The sequence below is a fragment of the Micropterus dolomieu genome, linkage group LG17, assembly GCF_021292245.1.
Source record: "Micropterus dolomieu isolate WLL.071019.BEF.003 ecotype Adirondacks linkage group LG17, ASM2129224v1, whole genome shotgun sequence".
Taxonomy (NCBI): Eukaryota; Metazoa; Chordata; class Actinopteri; order Centrarchiformes; family Centrarchidae; genus Micropterus; species Micropterus dolomieu.
In genome coordinates, this window is record NC_060166.1 from 27,200,574 (window position 1) to 27,220,188 (window position 19,615).

The 19,615-nt window shown below is 39.0% G+C and overlaps 1 protein-coding gene across 9 annotated transcripts in view; it reads left to right on the top strand.

Moving 5' to 3' along the window:
• Positions 1-19,615, top strand: part of ncam1b (neural cell adhesion molecule 1b) — a 72,766-nt gene that overhangs the window by 13,967 nt on the left and 39,184 nt on the right. For all 9 annotated transcript variants that reach the window (XM_046074593.1, XM_046074594.1, XM_046074595.1 and 6 more), the window contains exons 2-5: positions 14,835-14,909; positions 15,982-16,191; positions 18,074-18,217; positions 19,451-19,588. In XM_046074593.1, coding sequence (XP_045930549.1) covers positions 14,835-14,909; positions 15,982-16,191; positions 18,074-18,217; positions 19,451-19,588 — 567 coding nt within the window. The remainder of the gene's footprint in view (positions 1-14,834; positions 14,910-15,981; positions 16,192-18,073; positions 18,218-19,450; positions 19,589-19,615) is intronic.

Consider the following 19,615-nt stretch of genomic DNA (forward strand, 5'->3'; position numbering starts at 1 on the left):
GTCTAGTTTTTTAATTATTAATAAATAAAGTATCTATACATCTTTTGGAGAATTGTATTGTGGTGGGACCTGTTCAGTATGCTCTGCTTTTAAGAAATGTCTATCCACAGTAGGGCTGAGGGTTCATCCGACCATAATTTTATTGTTTAATCAATCAGTTGCTTTGTCTGTAAATTGACAGAAAATAGTCACGAATGGCAAAATTAACATAATCAGAATGATTGATTTTTCCAATCAGCACTCAAAAACCCAAAGATATTCATTTTGCTATCTTGTTAGACATGGAGCAATACATTTTTTTAAAGGTGGGGTAGGCAACACTGGAGAAACTAGCAAGAGACAGCTTGAGTTTAAAAGTATCAAAATGAAAAAATACCACCCTCTCCCTTCAGGCCTCCTTCCAAAAGATTCTTCTGAAACAAATTGCCTGCCCTAGCTTTAATTTTCTGTCAATGGACTAATCGATTAATCACATTTTGTTTCAGCTCTAGCCCGCTTGCCATTGTTTGTCAGTTCACACCGGTCTTTGTTGACAGTATTATTAAAGTCTGCTCAGAACGAAGCCAGCGCACTTGAAGTGGCACGTGTTGCACCACGTTTGGGATTAAATGTATCAAATCAGGTTTTGTGGTGGCTAATTCAAATTAACATCTATTTTTAGCCTTATTAAGGCCTAGCCCTATAAATGTTGCAGAGGTCAACATGAAGAAGGTTAAAGATTTCAGTTTTTATTTTTGGTGTTTTGTTTTTGATGTATTTAAATTAGGAACATTTTGTTCCAGAATTTTTGTTTAATTGAAGTCCTTTTTATAGTGATGCACATCAAGCTACATTGGGCTAAACCTCTGACTTATGACAGAACGATAAGTAATAGTGCAAAGTGCATAAAATTAGACATGTTTTATGATACTTCAAGATCATAGCCAAACACTTTCAAACGGCCACTCTTTCAACAACAGATAGGAGTCTGAATCATCTCCACTGTGGCAGCTCAGCTTCTGCTGCCTCTGCCTCTTATTCTAATGTGCGCTGCCCTATTATGTAACCCATAAATATGACCATTACGTCAGTATTTCAAGTGATATTTTACTCCTTCGTTTTTAACATCTAACATTCTGCCACCACCAAATAAATCCTGTTATCTGCTGACTGTGATTGCAGACTATGTCAATTTTCATATATGATTAATCATTCATATCTTATAAAAATTATTTATGTACATATACATTACATTGTAGACTCCTTAAGTGCTGTAAATGCTACAGAAAGAAGATGTGGGATTAAGATTTAGGTTTTACAGGGGTAATTTGGACTCAAAAATAAATTAAATAGAAATAATTAAGAACCAGGAAGTTTCTCTGTACTAGTGGTTCTTTTTGGGATTGGCACATAACCATTTCTTTTAAACCTAATGCACAGAGATTTACTGTGAGCTCCCGGCCATCTGTTGTGGGCTCTTATCATGTTTAAAAAGCAATGCACAAATGAAATGCCCCAAGTGTCTAAAGCCTGGCAGATATTGATGCCTCAGCTTGGGGCGATAAAAAGGGAAGCACCAGCTGAGCGTCGAATGAATTGTTAAAATGTGCTCTTTAAACATGTCATGGCCTCACTGAATAATATTGTACACAATTGTGTTGAATTCATAGTTTTTATGTATAAAACAGTATATGGATAACAGGTGCATACGTTGGAGCATCGAAACCACCAATGGCCCAGCCACTGAAGGCAATCATGGTGATCAGTTAAAGTTGTGTGCTGTGTTTTTTGACGACCTCTTCAGCGTAAATAGTCACTCTTCTTCTTTACTGCTGCAACCAATCAGAGAGAGAGAGAGAGAGAGAGAGAGAGAGAGAGAGAGAGAGACGTCAAAATATGGGGAGAGGGGAGCTGAGAAAAACGTTTCCATAGCAACTGGTAGAAGTGAGTATAACTGTGGTTGAGAGGCATGAGCAGCAAGCAAATACTCACTTGTTCCTTTAAAAGTAGTGAGTCCTGAATACAACCACTTTGGATATGCATTATCTCTTTTTTAGGACTGGGATCTCAATGCTGCGTTTGTTCTTAATGAAATTCTGTTAAATTTGCAGTGATGTGTATGGAAGTCTTTTTTTACCGAGGATCAAAATGTGTGAGGGTTGTGTGTACCAAAACACACCTAAATTACGTGCCTGTGTCTCTTTTTTAAGAACAAGTTACATAACATACATTGTAATGTACATTTTATTTTAATTTCATAATAACCCGCCAATTGTAACTCTTAATAGACAAAATTGTTTTACGCCAATGACCAAAATGATTTTTATGTACAGTGTGTATGAATGCTGTTCAAATGGGATCGCCTGTCACAAAAGCTTGATTCGATACAGTCAGAAGCTGAGAGGACTACTCTATATATTCATGCTTCAATGTTGTAGAAAGTCCTCTTTACAATAGATGACATTTGAATGAAGGGTTTGCAAAATAAGTAATGTTTTGTACATGGAGAACAATACGCTGTACAATGGTTCAACAAGACTGACAAATTAAAGGCAGAAAGAGACAAAGATACAACCAAGCAACAGTTAAAGTCAAATAATGCCTTTTGGCTTTTTTGGCCGTCTCCTTTATTGAGTTATATACCTTTTTTGCAGAGTGAAAAAGTCCAAAGTCCACCCCAAAGGGAGTTCCCATCTCCCACAGAAAACACTGCTCTGAACTGCCTGAAAACAGCTCATTTGTAGTTCAGCCTTTTCTTCCGCTTTGCTGTGACATAATGTCATAATGTCATAATGCTCGCCTAGCGACTAGTCAGGCACGCCCTCAAACACCGGTGGAAAAACACTCTGAGCTGAAACACACAGTGACAAGAGGTCCGCCTGCTGCCTCCCCTCTCCCTTCCAAACACTAGCTACCCTCCAGGCAGTCAATGGACATAAAGTTGTTACTGTGATGTAGAGAAAGAGCTCAGTTATAACTTTTTGGATGAAAGATACATTTGTTACAGATTAATAATCACTCTGAAACTCTTGCTCCAGTCCATGTTGCTAAGCTGGTAAGGGGAACATATATAGCTGAACCGAAGCCGTGTTTACTGGCTTCTATCTACCCGCCCTACTCTGCTTCTGATTGGCTAGTAGTCCTTACATAGGAACTGCACATGTGAAACTTCCAACAAAGATGCAAGTAAGATAAGTAAGAGAAGTAAGATGCCTCACTCTGTAGCAAAAATGAAGCATTCAACACACAGGATGAAAAGAGCAGCAATGTGCACTATGACTATATAGTGAAAATATGTTTTTTGAAAATGAAACCATGTCAACATGTTCTGGTACAACCACTAAATAAAATTTTTAACCTGAAAATGAGCATTATATGACCTCTTTAAATAAAAATATGAGAAATCACCAGTCATTGATAAAAGAAATTGTAAGCTTAGCATCAAAATCTTATTTTAATTAAGAACAGGTTCCTGTGTCACTGTCAATTGCACAATAATGCATAACAAGCTGGAATTAACAGGTGTGTTCACTTAAAACTTCAATATAGAAATAGAAGGTTGGTTAAGGCCCTAAACTACCAGCTGAACATACTGTCGACTGGCAAATCAGAGTTTAAGCCTAATCAATCTAACGAATAGACTGTGCAGACGTAGAGTAGAGAAAAACAGGTTGCCAAAACATTTAGAGACCAATTGCAAGCACCATTGTGGTTCAGTAGTGATCAGGGTCACTAAATACAAGTTTAAATTATGTAATTATTTCTCTTTTGGGGCCAGAAATATCCCTTTATTGAGGGAAAGAAGAAAAACATCAATTTAATAGGTTATTCTAAACTTTCAACAGTAATGTATGAATTGTTGTAATATGCTGTATTTCAGAGTTTTGTGTTTGTAATAATGAATCAACACAATAAATTGATCTTACTGGGTGAGTTACTGGCAGCTTTTCTAAGCTAGATAGAGCATGTGGGACAAATAACATTGTGATATATTGTGAGTCAGTCTCTTGCAATATATTACAAACACACTGGCACCATTACTGATGCAGAGGCACTTCATTCCTGCAGACATTCAAACTCTAAAATGATTTGCTTTCAGGCAGTCGAGATGCTCCGAGTTAAAGCCTGTTTGACATTGAAATAGTAGCACATAAGTTCATGTTGCTGTGAGTGTGTGTGTGTGTGTGTGTGTGTGCGCGTGTGTGTGCTTGGTCTTCATTCATTTTGGCAACACACTTTTTCATCTCAGCAGTCTGTAAAACTATGTTGAACTGAAAGGTCTAAATGCAGTAAGTAAATACAGTATAGGTGTGATTCCTGCTATGTAAAGAATATATCGCAAAAACTAATATATATTTAGCAATGTATCACAAGTTGCTCTGTGATTCCCAGCCCTAGTGGCTAGCGTACCTTTCATTTGAAGGACAGATCAGATTATTTTGTTTATTTTAGATACTGATAGTCAAGCCAAGGGTTATAACTGTGACTGTCAATTTGGCAGGCTTAAAGTTTAAGTGGTTGTGTGAGTTTTACGCTGGCAGAATAGATAATGAGCATAATCCCACAAGGCAAGTGAAGCGAGTCACAGCTTGGGGTCGAGGCTTACTACAACATCCAATAGCGCAGGCTATAGCACCCGAGGTGCTGTTTTACGATAACTGGAAAGAGGAAAGAGGCCACGGTCTGCATAAATTCTCATCTAAATGGTGTCCTTGCTCTTTAAATCTTATCAGTTACTTCCAACAGAACTGTGGAAAAGTCAGTGTACTCCCATGGGGAACTTAAATTTAAGATAAAACCCAATCTAGAAAGGATATCCACCGGCAACCACTGATTACTGTAGCCAAGGCACATGAATGTACATAATTTCCATTCATGAAATAACCCCTTCCACCATCATCACTACAAAACATACCCATGCACGTGTGAGCACATGTGTATGCAGTGGTATTAAGTTGTACAATGCCTCGTGGCTGTACTGAAGTAATCATGAATATGACCCTTAAACAGAAAAACAAAAAGATGGGAAAGATGCAGTAATTTCTGCTCAGAAACTACAGGTTAATTCAAATACATTGCCCGAAATATTTTGCATTTTACTGCATAATACTGTGACTTGCATTAAGAAGCAGCAGAGAAATAAATTCTGATGGGATGCCAGCACTAATAGAGTATTTTCACTTCGTGTTGCAAGACATTTAACAAGATTACTCTAAGACTACAAACACTAAGCTTTCCTTAATGACCTACAGAGACATGAATTATTGACACTGCAAGCTGTCTCCTATAGTCATGTTCAGCCTACATCCAAATATGACTTTGCTCACAGCTACAGTAAATGCTAGTTCACAAAGGAACTGCTAATGTCAGAGCAACAGTTCCTGTGTTGCATTCAAATTTGCCGTGTGCTTTCCTATTTATGTGCAGGAAAGTAGACCAACAAGATTTATTGCTGGTGTTTTCTTGGTATTTCTGTTGGTATTGTGGTAAACAATCTAGGCAGACCATCATTCTCTGCTCATATTTCATCTGTTAGGTTGAACACATGGTGTGAGTGTAAATAAAACTTAATTAGCTGCTCAGATTTTGGGACAGACCGGCATTCTTCATCCATTTGTTGGCAGCTCTGATCTTGGGGTTCCAACCATATTTTTCTGCATCCATAACTGGCAATGTATTGAAGGCTGAGACTATTAAATCTAATTATCCTCCTTGGTTTTTGTCTGTATGTCTTTCCTCTTCAGTCTTAAAAATTTAATTATTGATGCGAAATGGAATCTAAAGCCACTCAGAGGTAGAGCCATACCTTGTCTCTTTCAGTCTACTGACATTAGTTTGTTGATGGAAAATTCATGGTCTTTTGTCCATGTCTCTAAAAGTCTTTAAGGAGGCTTTTGCATTCTAACTTTACTTTCCAGGTTTCTTTGATTGTATTATATAGGTGGTCAACAGAGGCTGATTTTGATGGAGAGCGGATAATTTTTGCTTTCAATCTTAGTTCAGTTTTTGTAAAAGCAGCATTTTTGGATGAAGAGCTGAAATCTGAAGAGGCATTTTAATAGGGAATGTCAACTTTAACTGTAGGGGGATTTCATGATTTCTCAGAACTAGGTCACTCTTATCTGCACCAATTGTTTATTTCTCTGTCGGTCTCTCAACTCATCTAATGTTAAGGCGGCTTAACAACTAGGAAACTTAGTACAGGCAGGTTTTGGCATGTTGCTCCTGCAATAAGCCTGAGGTTTGCTTTGCCAATTAGTGGTACATATCACCTTCTGATGCTGTCTGGCTCATCTTCCTTTCTACTCATTTTTAAGACCTTGTTCCAGTTTTAAAAAACAGTCATACTTTGAATCTTTCATGGAACATTATTCCAACTCGAGGCGTACAGTAAGTTTAAGAGTTTGTGCTAGCAGAGTGTAATGGCTGGGATACAACAAAAAGAATCTGGGAATATACTTTTACATTTAAATCTTCAGGTTTTATGCATCAGTGTTTTGTTTTAAAAATGTAAAACATTTATGTTGCTCCTTGTGCAAAGATGTTTTGGAATTCATTCATACTTTGTGTTGAGCTTCGTTCCTCTTTTTAAAAACCGTTATGTGTAGGCATTGAAATGTTTTGATTTTGGCAACATAGTATCAAAAACACACTATGTGATACACCTCTGGCTCCACAGAGATACTGACACACCCTTGATATTGATTGTTATATTGGAAATTAATTACTCCTCAGATTTCAAACAAGAGTCTACAGCCATGCTACAGAAATAACGCCAGCTTGATGACACTATACTTGAGCGGTTTGTATACTTGAGCAAATGTGGTTTTGCTTGAGTAGGAGTAGAGGAGGTAGTCAGTAGGATTAATCCTCTGTAGACAATGCTTGTCTGTACAAAATTACGTAACACTCTACCTAATAGTTGTTAAGATATTTCAGGCTGGACCAAAGCTGTGGACCAACCGACTAACAGACCCACATTGCCATCCCTAGAAACATGCTAGAAGCATGACTAAAATATCATCATCTTATGTTTTACATTTTTGCTACAGGCAAATGTGCATTTCTCTTTTGAAAAAACACTGTCTGATGAATCAGGACTAAGAGTACTGTATAGATGATTCTATACTTAATTTACTCTTCTGTTATCTGCATTGATGTTCCTTTTAACTTCTATGAAGTAGAGATCCCCATGCAGTCACAGCCCTACTTGGGTTTAAAATGGATTGCTCACTAGGGATTCACTTGCAGATTAAATTTCTAGGACACACGGTGACTTCTTGTAGTTTGTCCACACCCTTCTTTGAAAGAGTTTCTGCCTTTTAACTGGACTTGAGCTACAGTAGCTTGTTAACCTCCTTAATATATGAAAAATGAGTTGTTGGTTGGAGAGTAATTACCCTGTCTTGTTTATAACTATCTGCAAAGAGGAGCTACGGTGGAGAGAACCAATTAGTGCTGGGGCTACACAATAGTTTATTTTGGAAAACTCCCAGATTGTGCAGGTGTGTAGTTTTTGTATTCTAATATTTTACAGAATAAGGAGAAAAACATTAGTGAGAGACAGTGAAGAGGAAGGAGGATCATGTGATGGAAATTCCCTGTGGGACCTTCATCCTTCTGAATGTCAGCTTGCTTGGAGGGTGTAAGAACAGTTTTACATCGTTGGTTTTAATGTAGGAAAAGCAGTGTTATGAAGTATACTGACAGGTTTCACCAATCTGGCTCACTGCTTTCCGACTTCATGACATTAATTCAGTGCACACAACTCATCTAGTTAGATGAAAGTTTTGAACACTTAAAGTCAATACTTAACCGTGTGTTATTTCTCATGTTATCAGTTATGAACACACATTCCTCCATTATTTAGCCATTTATGAATGGAATGTGCTGTAATGTGTGCATGAAGGTTATAATGTTCAATTTAAACTGTTTTTACAGAGGTGTTGATTAAATTTTATGATCATTTTGGAGGCTGCAATTTGTGGTGCTGTTGAATTATATTGTGTCATACTGATGGGTGTTTGTAATATTTAGTCTGCCTTCATTGATATAGCTGGGTTGGCAGGAAGGATTTATTGCAGGTCTGCTTTAATAGACTAAATGAGTTTCAGCTGGGTGTACCTAATAAACTCACAAGTGTATAATATATATATATATACATATCATCAAAAACGTTTACTTTTGCATTTAATTTGCTACTTAAAACACAATCTGTGACCTCTGCAGTTTTTATTTAAATTACAGAAGCTACAGTAAATCCTGATCTAGCCAGTCATGTTTCATTGTCAACTGATCCGTCTGTGGATCCTCGCTGCAAAAAATGTCAAACGGAATAAGTGTTGAATAAAATGAGCTTAGGCTTTTACACTCCAGGACCACGTCAAATGCACAGAGAAGCCAGCTATTTCAATCACTATGCTTAGCACTACTACACGCTGACTCATCACCTGCCCCACTTCTCACACTTCTCCCTAATTGCCACTCCACCTACTTGGCCCCTGTGTACTGGATAAACATGAATAACTGATACTCGATCTGTTCATGGACTTATCTAATGGGACTTATTTCATTTGGCCTTCATTGGACCATTTAGTTTACTGGAGTAATACATTTAACTTTATTTTACCTTTTTTATCACACTAGTGTTGAAACTGTTTTATTACTTCTGTTGAATTGCGGACTAGCCTAATTGTTGCATTTTATTTCTGCTACCTCTTTCTGTTCCATTTTTTTCATGTTTTTGAGGATTTTTCTTGTCTGCTTATACAGCTTTGGCTCTGTTGGAAACCACTGTGGATGCACTTTTCAGACATTGAATGTGACAATAGGCTTTACAAATAAACTTTACTTGACTTGAATAATCATCATCATGCCTCCTCTGCAAATGAGTTACCTGTTTGTTTGACTAAATGAATAACAACCATACTTATTTCCTATCTCCGATTAAAACAAAATTCTTCTCCATAAAATTAGCATAACATTGTTTTAGTTAGTAGTTCATATGAAAATAAAATGAGTGGGGTTTTGATGTCTGGTTTTCATGTTCCATCACTTTGAACATCAAATTCTGCTGAAATGAAACAGTTTGGCTTATTTAAGAATAAAACCTTCAAACAACTGAGTAACTGTCATGCATGCAATCAATTATAGTGCATTGTGCTTTGAGTTACTGTAAGTTGACTGAAATGGGGATAATCTGACAGCAGCGAAGGTGCAAACTACAGTGATTTTCACAGCCTACATTCAGTTTCTACCGTACACTGCTGCTCTGATGGGTCATACTCTACACAACTACTTAATATCAGTCTCTGGAAGATGTACAAAACATTATTTGGTGGATTCAAATTTGGGTACTGAAGTCGTTTTTCAGGGTAAGAACTCTTTAAGCCATATATTGAATACCTTTCTTCTAGGGTAGAACGATTTGGGGGAAAAATCTGATTGACATTTTTCTGCCAGATATTGCAATTACGATTTGATGTGCGATTTTGCTAAGGTTCAATATTCACTGCCAGTCTATTTTTGACTGAAGCCGCGTCAAGCAGCACAGAGCAGATGAACCGGGCAGCAAGTCATACACAGAACGGCATAGAGAATCCGGTCTATTTTCAAAATAAAACACCCTTTGCAGACTCCCGATCATACATCAACAATAAACAGTTAAAACAAACAAAAAAAGAAACAATTTATCTACGTAGCCTACTTAACCATGGTAGAAGCACAAAAATCAAGGACAACTGAACAAATAAGCAAAATCAGACAGGCAAAACGCTTTTTCTAAAATGCTCCATGTGGATATGTAATGCAACGGGCTCACAGAGATAAATCCGCTGCTGAAATACTTCAGTGTGAGTTGATGCCAGACAAAACCGCGGCACAGCCCCTGTCTGTATCTGTTTGCCTGGCGTCATTATGCCACATTTTTCTCTAGTTTCGTTTGTTGTTGTAAAATGTACATGCCCTGTGCCCGCTCTGATAGGTGTATAGGACCGTAACAGGAGACGCATGGAACTTATGATTGGCGAGCAGATCTGTCACACAAGGATGACAACAGAATGAACTTGTAACTGCATGACTGTTTAAAATGGGTCAGATGCGCTAAATAATTAACCTACATTTCGCCATCTTCAATATTAGCAATTTCAATTTGAAAATGATCAATCGTTCTACTACTACGTCCTACTTTCTTCTGATGAAGCTAATATAAATATATGTATGAATGATGGTGAATTAGCACCAAAAGTGTTTTCAAAGAAATACAGAGGTTGTACGATGCTTTATTGACTATGGACCTCAGATATTTTTTAGGTTCATTTACAGTTTATCAGATAAATACAAACAAATGAACTAGAGCTATAGCTCTAATTTTCTAGAATGAATCAATCGTCTTTAAAGTAAACAAATATGAATGGAGAGAATATTATAAATAGATTTGCTCTTGCTCTTCAACCTTTGACTGTTTTATGAGTCAGTGGTTACATTATCTTTACATTTTCACATTTGACGGAATATCACTTTTAGGGAATTGATGTGACCATTAAATGATCATTTCCCCTTCAATTCATGTGTTATGTATATTCACTTCAGTCCTTTTTTGCCTTTTTCACTTGAACACTATGTGCCCGCTGATGCCCTGACCTCGTGTGTGTGCGTGTGTTTGTGTGTGTGTGCGCGCACACTGATGACACACACAATCTTACTCATGCATAATATAGAGCTTGATTTTGGGCCTGATTAGTCACACTTCTTAGTCAACCACAGGAACCCTTGACTGCTCCCTTGGGAGATTCTGCAGGAAACAAGTGAAGCTTTGTTCTAATTAAGCACAGAATTGTTTCAGGCCATACTTCTGTCCATGTCAAATAACAGAAATCTGTCTTTTTCATCCCGTATTTGATTAAGTGCAGGATTTAATTGAGCGACACACTGCATTTATCTTGCTAGACAGCATGATTTCAAATATTTTTTAAAGCAAATTAAATATAATTTCTCTCAAGGTACACCAGCAGTACAGCATTGGTTCTCACCAACTACTGGCTTGATATTACTTTTCTTGAAAGGACAGGAAGACTGCAGGCAAATGAGGCACAGGAAATGTCCATGTTTTTGGTAATAGGGTTGCTGGAGCCCAAACTGGGCCAGGTCTGAACAATAAGGATTGCCCGAATGCCCGGGGTAAAATGTTTCCTTCTCATCTCTGTTGAGAGTTTCATGGTGCTGATTGGGCACTCAAAGAAAATGGCAGCGGGTAAAGACAAAGTTAATGAGCTGAAGCTCAACTGATCACTTTATGAAAAAACATTAACGTTGAACTTTGTGGGCATGGTCAGTTTCTTGATGTGCATATCAGAATCAGAATGGGGTTTATTGCCAGGTACATTTTCACATATGAGGAATTTGCCTTGGTATGAATTGGTGCTTACAGTACACATAAAGAGTGATATAAATATATATAAAAAGTAAGGAGATCAAAAACATTTTTTACAAGTATACAAAAAATATAAAAAGATACAATAATACTATAATACAATGCGGACCAGTATGTGCAAAAGTAGGCAACATGAGCATAAAGCACAGTTGAGCGTTGTTGTAAAGTGTGGGGTCAGGAGAGTTTATGTGTGTGTGTGAGTTTGGGGAGGGGGGCATGAGAGTCACTGACAGTGGGGACCCGGCCTTGTTGAGGAAGCCCACTGCCATCAGAAAGAAACTGTGGCGAGAGGTTTTGGTCCTGATGGACCGCAGCCTCCTGCCAGAGGGGAGAGTCTGAAACAGTTTGTGTCCAGGGTGGGAGGGGTCAGCTGCAATCTTTCCTGCACGCCTCAGAGTCCTGGAGGCGTACAGGTCCTGAAGAGAAGGAAGATTGCAGCCAATCACCTTCTCTGCAGAGCGAATGATACGCTGCAGCCTGCCCTTTTCCCTGGCGGTGGCAGCAGCGTACCAGATGGTGATGGAGGAGGTCAGGATGGACTCAATGATGGCGGTGTAGAGGTGCACCATCACTGTCTTTGGCAGGCTGAACTTCTTCAGCTGCCGCAGGAAGTACATCCTCTGCTGGGCCTTTTTGATGATGGAGGTGATGTTCAGTTCCCACTTGAGATCCTGGGAGATGATGGTGCCCAGGAAGCGGAAGGAGTCCACAGTGGTGACTGGGGAGTCACACAGGATGATGGGGTAGGGTGTGGCTGGGCTCTTTCTGAAGTCTACGACCATCTCCACTGTCTTCAGAGCGTTGAGCTCCAGACTGTTCTGGCTGCACCAGGTCACCAGATGGTCGATCTCCCACCTGTAGGCGGACTCATCCCCACCAGAGATGAGCCCAATGAGGGTGGTGTCATCCGCAAACTTCAGGAGCTTCACAGACTGGTGACTGGAGGTGCAGCTGTTGGTGTACAGGGAGAAGAGCAGAGGGGAAAGAACGCAGCCTTGAGGGGAACCGGTACCGAGGGTCCTGGATTCAGAGAGATGTTTTCTCAGCTTAACGTGCTGCTTCCTGTCCATCAGGAAGTCAGTGATCAACCTGCAGGTGGAGTCAGGCACGTTCAGATGAGAGAGCTTGTCCTGAAGCAGGGCCGGGATGATGGTGTTGAAAGCAGAGCTGAAGTCCACAAACAGGATCCTGGCGTAGGTTCCCAGGGGGTCCAGGTGCTGGAGGATGTAGTGAAGGGCCATGTTTACTGCGTCGTCTACAGACCTGTTGGCTCTGTAGGCGAACTGTATGGGGTCCAGGAGTGGGTCTGTGATGGATTTCAGGTGGGACAACACAAGGCGCTCAAAGAACTTCATAACCACAGATGTCAGGGTGACGGGTCTGTAGTCGTTTAGTCCAGTGATCCTTCTTTTTTTGGGGACAAGGATGATGGTGGAGACTTTGAAGCAGGCTGGCACATGGCATGTCTCCAGTGAGGTGTTAAAAATGTCTGTGAAAACCAGAGACAGCTTATTGGCACAGTGCTTCAGGGTGGAGGTGGAGACAGAATCAGGTCCTGCTGCTTTGCGAGGTTTCTGCCTCCTGAACAGTCTGTTGACATCCCTCTCTAGGATGGTAAGAGATGGGGAGGAGGTGGGGGATGAGATGGTGGACTGTGGTCGATCAATGGTGTGACGGGGGATGGTGTCAGGTCTTTCCCATTGTCTTTACTGTGAAGACAGTAAATCTGGTTCAACTCGTTGGCAAGGCGTGAGTTGTTCATGGATTGGGGGGATTTAGGTTTGTAGCTGGTGATCTGTCTGAAGCCTCTCCAGACAGAAGCAGAGTCATTATTTGAGAACTGGTGTTGTAGTCTCTCTGCGTACAGCTGTTTAGCATCTCGCACCGCCTATAAACCTGTACTTTTGACTCCTTAAACCTGGCCCGGTCGCCACTCCTAAACGCCTCTTCCTTTTCCAACCTCAGCTGTCTGAGCTTAGCTGTGAACCAGGGTTTGTCATTGTTATAACTCACCCTGGTCCGTGTTGGAATGCAGCTGTCCTCACAGAAGCTGATGTAGGACGTCACAAACTCTGTATACTTATCCAGACTGTTGGTAGCAGTCCTGAAAACATCCCAGTCAGTGCAGTCCAAGCACGCCTGGAGGTTCTCTACAGCTTCACTGGTCCACTGCTTTGATGTCCTCACCACAGGTTTACAGATTTTTAGTTGTTGTCTGTATGCAGGAATCAAGTGAACCATGGCGTGGTCAGAGTGTCCTAGTGGAGCCTGAGGGACGGCGTGATAGGCACTGCTTACTGTGGTGTAGCAGTGATCCAAAGTGTTCCCCTCTCTGGTTGGACACTTGATGAACTGTCTGTATTTGGGGAGTTCATGGCTGAGGTTTCCTTTGTTAAAGTCACCAAGAACAATAACTACGGAGTCCGGGAATGTCTGCCTTACCCACAGTATCTGATCGGCCAACGTGCGCCTCCTCCATGTGCCTCCTGTACGTTGGCCTGCGGTGCGATGTAAACACAGAGCAGAAAGTAGTTAGCAAACTCACGGGGGGAGTAGAATGGCTTACAATGTATCAATAAATATTCCAGGTCATGAGTCAACAGTGTTGCTGAATCACTGTCACATCGTTACACCAGCCACTGTTAATGTAAACAGACACCTCCACCTTTTGTTTTGCTAGAGAGTTCCATGTCGTGGTCCACTCTGTAGACCTGGAAGCCAGCCAGCTGCAGCGCGGAGACGGTGAAGTACAGAACAGAAGATGAATAAAAGTCTCTGTTTTTCCCCACCAGTAGCCGAAGTTCGTCCATTTTATTGCACAGTGAGTGCACGTTGGAGAGAAATATTCCCGGTAGCGGCGTGCGGTGTCCTCTTCGGCGTAGTCGCACCAGCGTACCGGACCTCCTACCCCTCCTCTGGCGTCTCACCGCATGAACAGCGGAAAGTGAAGCCTTGACCAGAATGTCCAATAATTCCGCTGATGACACAAGAAAAGTCAGAATTAAATCCACTGCCATTGTTCCCCTGATGTTTATGAGCTCTTCTCTGGTGAAAGGGCTCCGGGTATCACAGCAGAATGCAAAGTTAACAAACGTAAACAAAACCAATAGAGAGCACCAAAATACCACGGCTGCCCTGAGCGGCGCTATCTTGCTGATAATACATATACATTGCTTTGCACAGATTGTACCTGCTGCCTTTTTAATCACTGTAAAAACATTGACATATGTGCACAGATGCGGGTGTCGCCACAATAGTAGCTGCTGTAATTTAGGTTACCTGCAGGAAATGAGTCTCTGTTCAACTGTTGTTGTCTTTGATTGTGTGTTTTAAAGCCACAACAGTGTTAAGCAGTTCTGTATTTTTGAGCAGTGTTTCATTTATTGTGTTGATTTTGTATTGTATATGTTTTTTTCTGTTGTAGTTTCACTGGAAGTTCAGATCACACCAAGCCAGGGTGAGATTAGCCTTGGAGAGTCCAAATTCTTCATGTGTGAAGGTAAGTTTACCAAATTGTTTTGACTGGTGAACAGTCCGATTTCTACCTTTCAAAGCTGCCCCAACCGATCACTTTCCAGTTTTCATCTACATTTTCTAAAGATCTGGCCAAAAGTAATTGAAACAAGAATTTTAAATGGAAAAAAATTACAACAGATGTCTGTGTTTTCTCTTTATATTCTGATTGAACAAATTATGTTATTTCTATCATATTAAATCAACTTAAAAAAACAATCAGAATTGGGTTTATCGCCAATTAGGTTTTGAAATACAAGGAATTTGATTTGGTGCATAAAAATAATCATAGTAAGATAAGATGATAAACAGAAATATATGAAAATATTAAAAAGGTCTGTTTTTAAAGAGTTGTACAGTTATTTAGAAATGTGCAAAAGTAATAACTGCCCAGATATTCTTTACATTTAGTTGATGATTTTATCCAAAGCAACTTACAATTGCTGTATATATCACGCCTCTGGAGAAACTAGGGTTAAGTGTCTTGCTCAGGGACACATTGGTAGATGTGTCACCAAAGGCATGTTTCTTATCCACTGTTCTATTGCCACCCATTAATATTCACTGCAAAATATTTAGTGTCCACCCAAAGTGATTCCATTCACATCTATAGTCTGTCTAGTTATTTTTAAGTTATTTATCTATAGCAGCATTCTCGCGACCCCCCAGGGGGTCCCGACCCCCAGGTTAAGAACCACTGTTCTTAAAGATAAGTAGGCCTACTAAACATAACTAGTCATGCATCCCCTATAGCAGGATTATACTGTTAACCACATTGCTTTACAAGCCATATTTTAAAAACATTCAGTGACATACTGGTGATTAGGGGTCCGGGATGTGTATCCATGTGGCTAAAATGTCCTGGTTATCAAGGTAATCAATCAGTGACCTTTGTTGCATGACACCCCCTTTAATGTCCTGTGTTAACAGCTAAAATACATAAACCACAAGCTTCAGTCAATACAGGAGCATAAACCACCTGGTGAACTTTGCTGATGTTGAATGCGTACATTTTAGATAACTGTTTTCAAACATGCTTTTCTTTACTGTGCTCTCAGTTGTAGGTGTTGCCAGGCAGATAGACTGGTTTGGACCAAGTGGGGAGAGGATAGAACCGAACAGACCAGACATAACAGTAACCCGTAATGATGAGTCATCTTCCATCCTCACACTGTATAAAGCTGGGACTGAAAATGCAGGGACGTACAAGTGTGTTGCTACCAATGGAGACCAGCAAGGGGAGTCAACTGTCAAAGTGAAGATCTTCCGTGAGTATTTCCATACCCCATACACTCTGGTGTGAGTGGTGTAAGCACAGAAGGGGGAAAAAATCCTGTTTATTGAACTCACAGTATTTTATTGACTGCTCAAGGGCAACACATTACTCTTTTTGTTTTCAAGTGAGGATGGATTTTTCATCAGTTCAATAAACGGTCGGAAGACCATTAGAGGGCTGCTTAATGATCCTGTCTGTTGTGCTGCTCTTCTGAGTAATGACTTTTATTTTTTATGAATGCCAAGCATCAGCAAATGTCCATCAGAGATGAAATCTTTTCCCAAACAGAACCTTTCCTGTTATTTGAGTTTGTAGTTTTGGTTATTATTAGAAGTGGTCACCCATGAGGATGGTGTATGTTAAAATCAATATGTCAATCATAAATTAAGATTCCAGTTTCATTTTTCCGTTTGCAGTTTCTTAAGATGAGCATTTGTCTTGACTCAGTAAATGTTAAGAAATTTGTGTTTTAAGAAGGAAAATATATTGTATGTACAGTTTGTACCATGTATGTGCTATTTTTAGATTTTAAGTTAAAACTCACACATTCACATTAACAAGTAACTGCCACTGTCAGAGCAGTAAACGCATGCAAACGTCCAGTGGTGGAAAGTAACTATGATTACATTTACTTAGATACTGTACTTAACTTGAGTATTTTCATTTTTATACTTCTTCCCCACTACTATTCAGAGATATTATACTTTTCACTTCACTGTATTTATTTGATATATTTACATTTATCATTTGATACAAATTTTAATCAGAAATAAAGATAAGATTATTCATTTCCTTGGTGAAATTCACAAGCTACATGGCAATATATGTAGGAAAAAATAAGACCGACCTTTACCAGCTGCAACATTAAAGTAATGTACATATTAATGTATCAATAATCATAATCCTATAATATAAGATATATTTCTCCTAAATTGGCCATTCTGTGCAATGAGTTATATATTGTGACGCTAATACATTTTAAAAACAATATTTCTACACAGTGGTATTGCTACTTTTATATAAGTAAAATCTCTGAGTACTTTTTCCACCACTGCCAAGAGTAGAAGTTTGCAGATATAATGCAAAGTCACCTTCAGTCAAAGAAAATAATTGTCATCACTTGTGCCGCCTGCAGGCAATGAGTGTCACAGGTGAAGTGTTATTTTTTTATAGCCACTGTTTTCTTTCTGTGTATGTGTGTTTAAGGTTTTACATGAACACTTACTTACTATAGCTTTATAAATGGAAAGTTGAATGTATTTCTGTAAACTTTGAAACTTCAATCAAGTCTGTAAGATGACATTAGTGCTTCATCCCATGCTGCGTAGTGCTCCCAGCAAATTCTAAACTTTAGCAAATTTGTTAGTTTTAAAAATGTTTCTGTTTAGGTAACACAAAAAGTAGTGAGTCAGGGGAGCTTGTTTAGAGATGTAATTAGCTTGGGGTAATGTAAAGCACTGGCTGAAATAACAAGTTTGAGGAAAAGACAGTCCTACTCACCGCAGTTATTAAGAAGTTGGTTGGTTAAGGTCATATTATTTATTAATTTGAGCTTGGCTTGTAAAATGGTTCAGAATTTTTTTTGTGCATAAAAAGTGTGGTGATTGTTAAATTACCAAGCCCTCTTCCAGTTTAACCATTTTTTAAAATATAAATTGTGGGGAATTAAAAAGAAATTGCTAGTTTGATTTTGAAGGTATCCTGTTGCGCGTGTGGAACAGTATTTTAAAACAAATGCTTAACAAATGTTTCTGTAATAGTGAATACAAATGTATTCCTTCCCAACGGACAAACTAAGTGAGGAAGATGGAGTTTTGATAGGACTCATGCTGTAATACAAATGAGTAAAAAGTGTTTTGCATGTTATATTCCAGAAAGAATCACCTTCACAAGTGCACCCTCACCACAAGAGTTTACTGAAGGAGACAATGCCAACATTGTTTGTGATGTCGTCAGTTCGCCTCCACCCACAGTCCTCTGGAAATATAAAGGAGCAAAAATACAGATGGAAAAAGATGGTAAGATTTCTCTGAACAGCAGGATTTGGTTGTTAGCTCCTGTCATCTGTTTTAACTCTGAATGTTCTTAATATTCCTGAGATGTTAGTGTTCTGCTCAACTCATTTACTAATGAATAGGAATAGTTTTAAATATTGTTTGATATTTCATTAGCACAGACTAGTTTGTGCAGTGGTTTGCATAAAATTCCATCATGTTGGAAAGATTGTGTTCCTTGTTTTGCTTTAAAAAGTGAAAATTGCAGTCTTGAGTTTATAAATCAGGGAAGTATCTAGGTAGTCATACAGTTTGATGTATGATTACCCATATTAACAATGTAATATGGCAAGAACATAAACAAGATTTGAGTAACATTGTAGTATTTCATTTTTGTAGCATTAACATTTGAGGATTAACTTTTGTGAAAACATATTTGAAAACAAAAGTCCATCCTAACTGAAATATGACAAATGTATTGTAACTAATGTATATAGACTACTACATACTACAAGAATACACAGTCAAAATACAATGACAGACAAGACAAGCCATAATGGCTTTGCAGATTTACGAGTGTACGACTTGAATTGTTGATGCCCTACTTTTCATGCCATTTTCCTCCAGTGATTATCCTGTGCTTTGAAAGGAAAAATTAATTTGGTTTTTAATTTGAAAATACAATTGATTCTCTGTTATTCACCCCTGACACTGAGCAATATCAAAATGTCTATGGTATTGTTCGTTTACTCACTGGAAACAATAAAAAAAGCTCATGTGTGGGTTGTAATAGTATTTTGAATGACTACATGATTAAATGTATTTGGTTCACATTTCATTTCAAAGTAAGTGAGTTCTTGTGGGCTTTGGCCATTATTTCTCTTTTTCTGGTGGAAGGAGTGCTGGGCATGCTCACAGATATTAATTTGTCAGAGTGGAAATAACTTGTAATCCAAAAAAGAGTTGTATTTTCACTTGTCTTTATGTAACTGTATGCCCCAGACAGACTGGGCTTATGGAGCTTGATGAAAATGTGTAAAGTCAACATTTTGTTATTATAATGCAGTGATATTGGTGACTAAATCATACATGAGTGTTACAACAGTATTCTTTATTTATGTTGGTTTATTATATCACTACCCTCTTGGCAGCTGCAGCTGTTTATCATCAATTATTTTATGAGTGACTTGTGCCCAATTTAAACTTGTCAAATATATAACACATCTGACAATGCATTTATCTTCTGCTTCCTTACAGTTCGTTTTAAAGTACTGAGCAACAATCACCTTCAAATCCGTGGCATAAAGAAGACAGATGAGGGCTCATATACCTGCGAGGGTCGCCTCATGGCCCGCGGCGAGATTGATCTGCGGGTCATCAAGGTCGTTGTGAATGGTTAGCAACAACCCCCCCCCCCCCCCC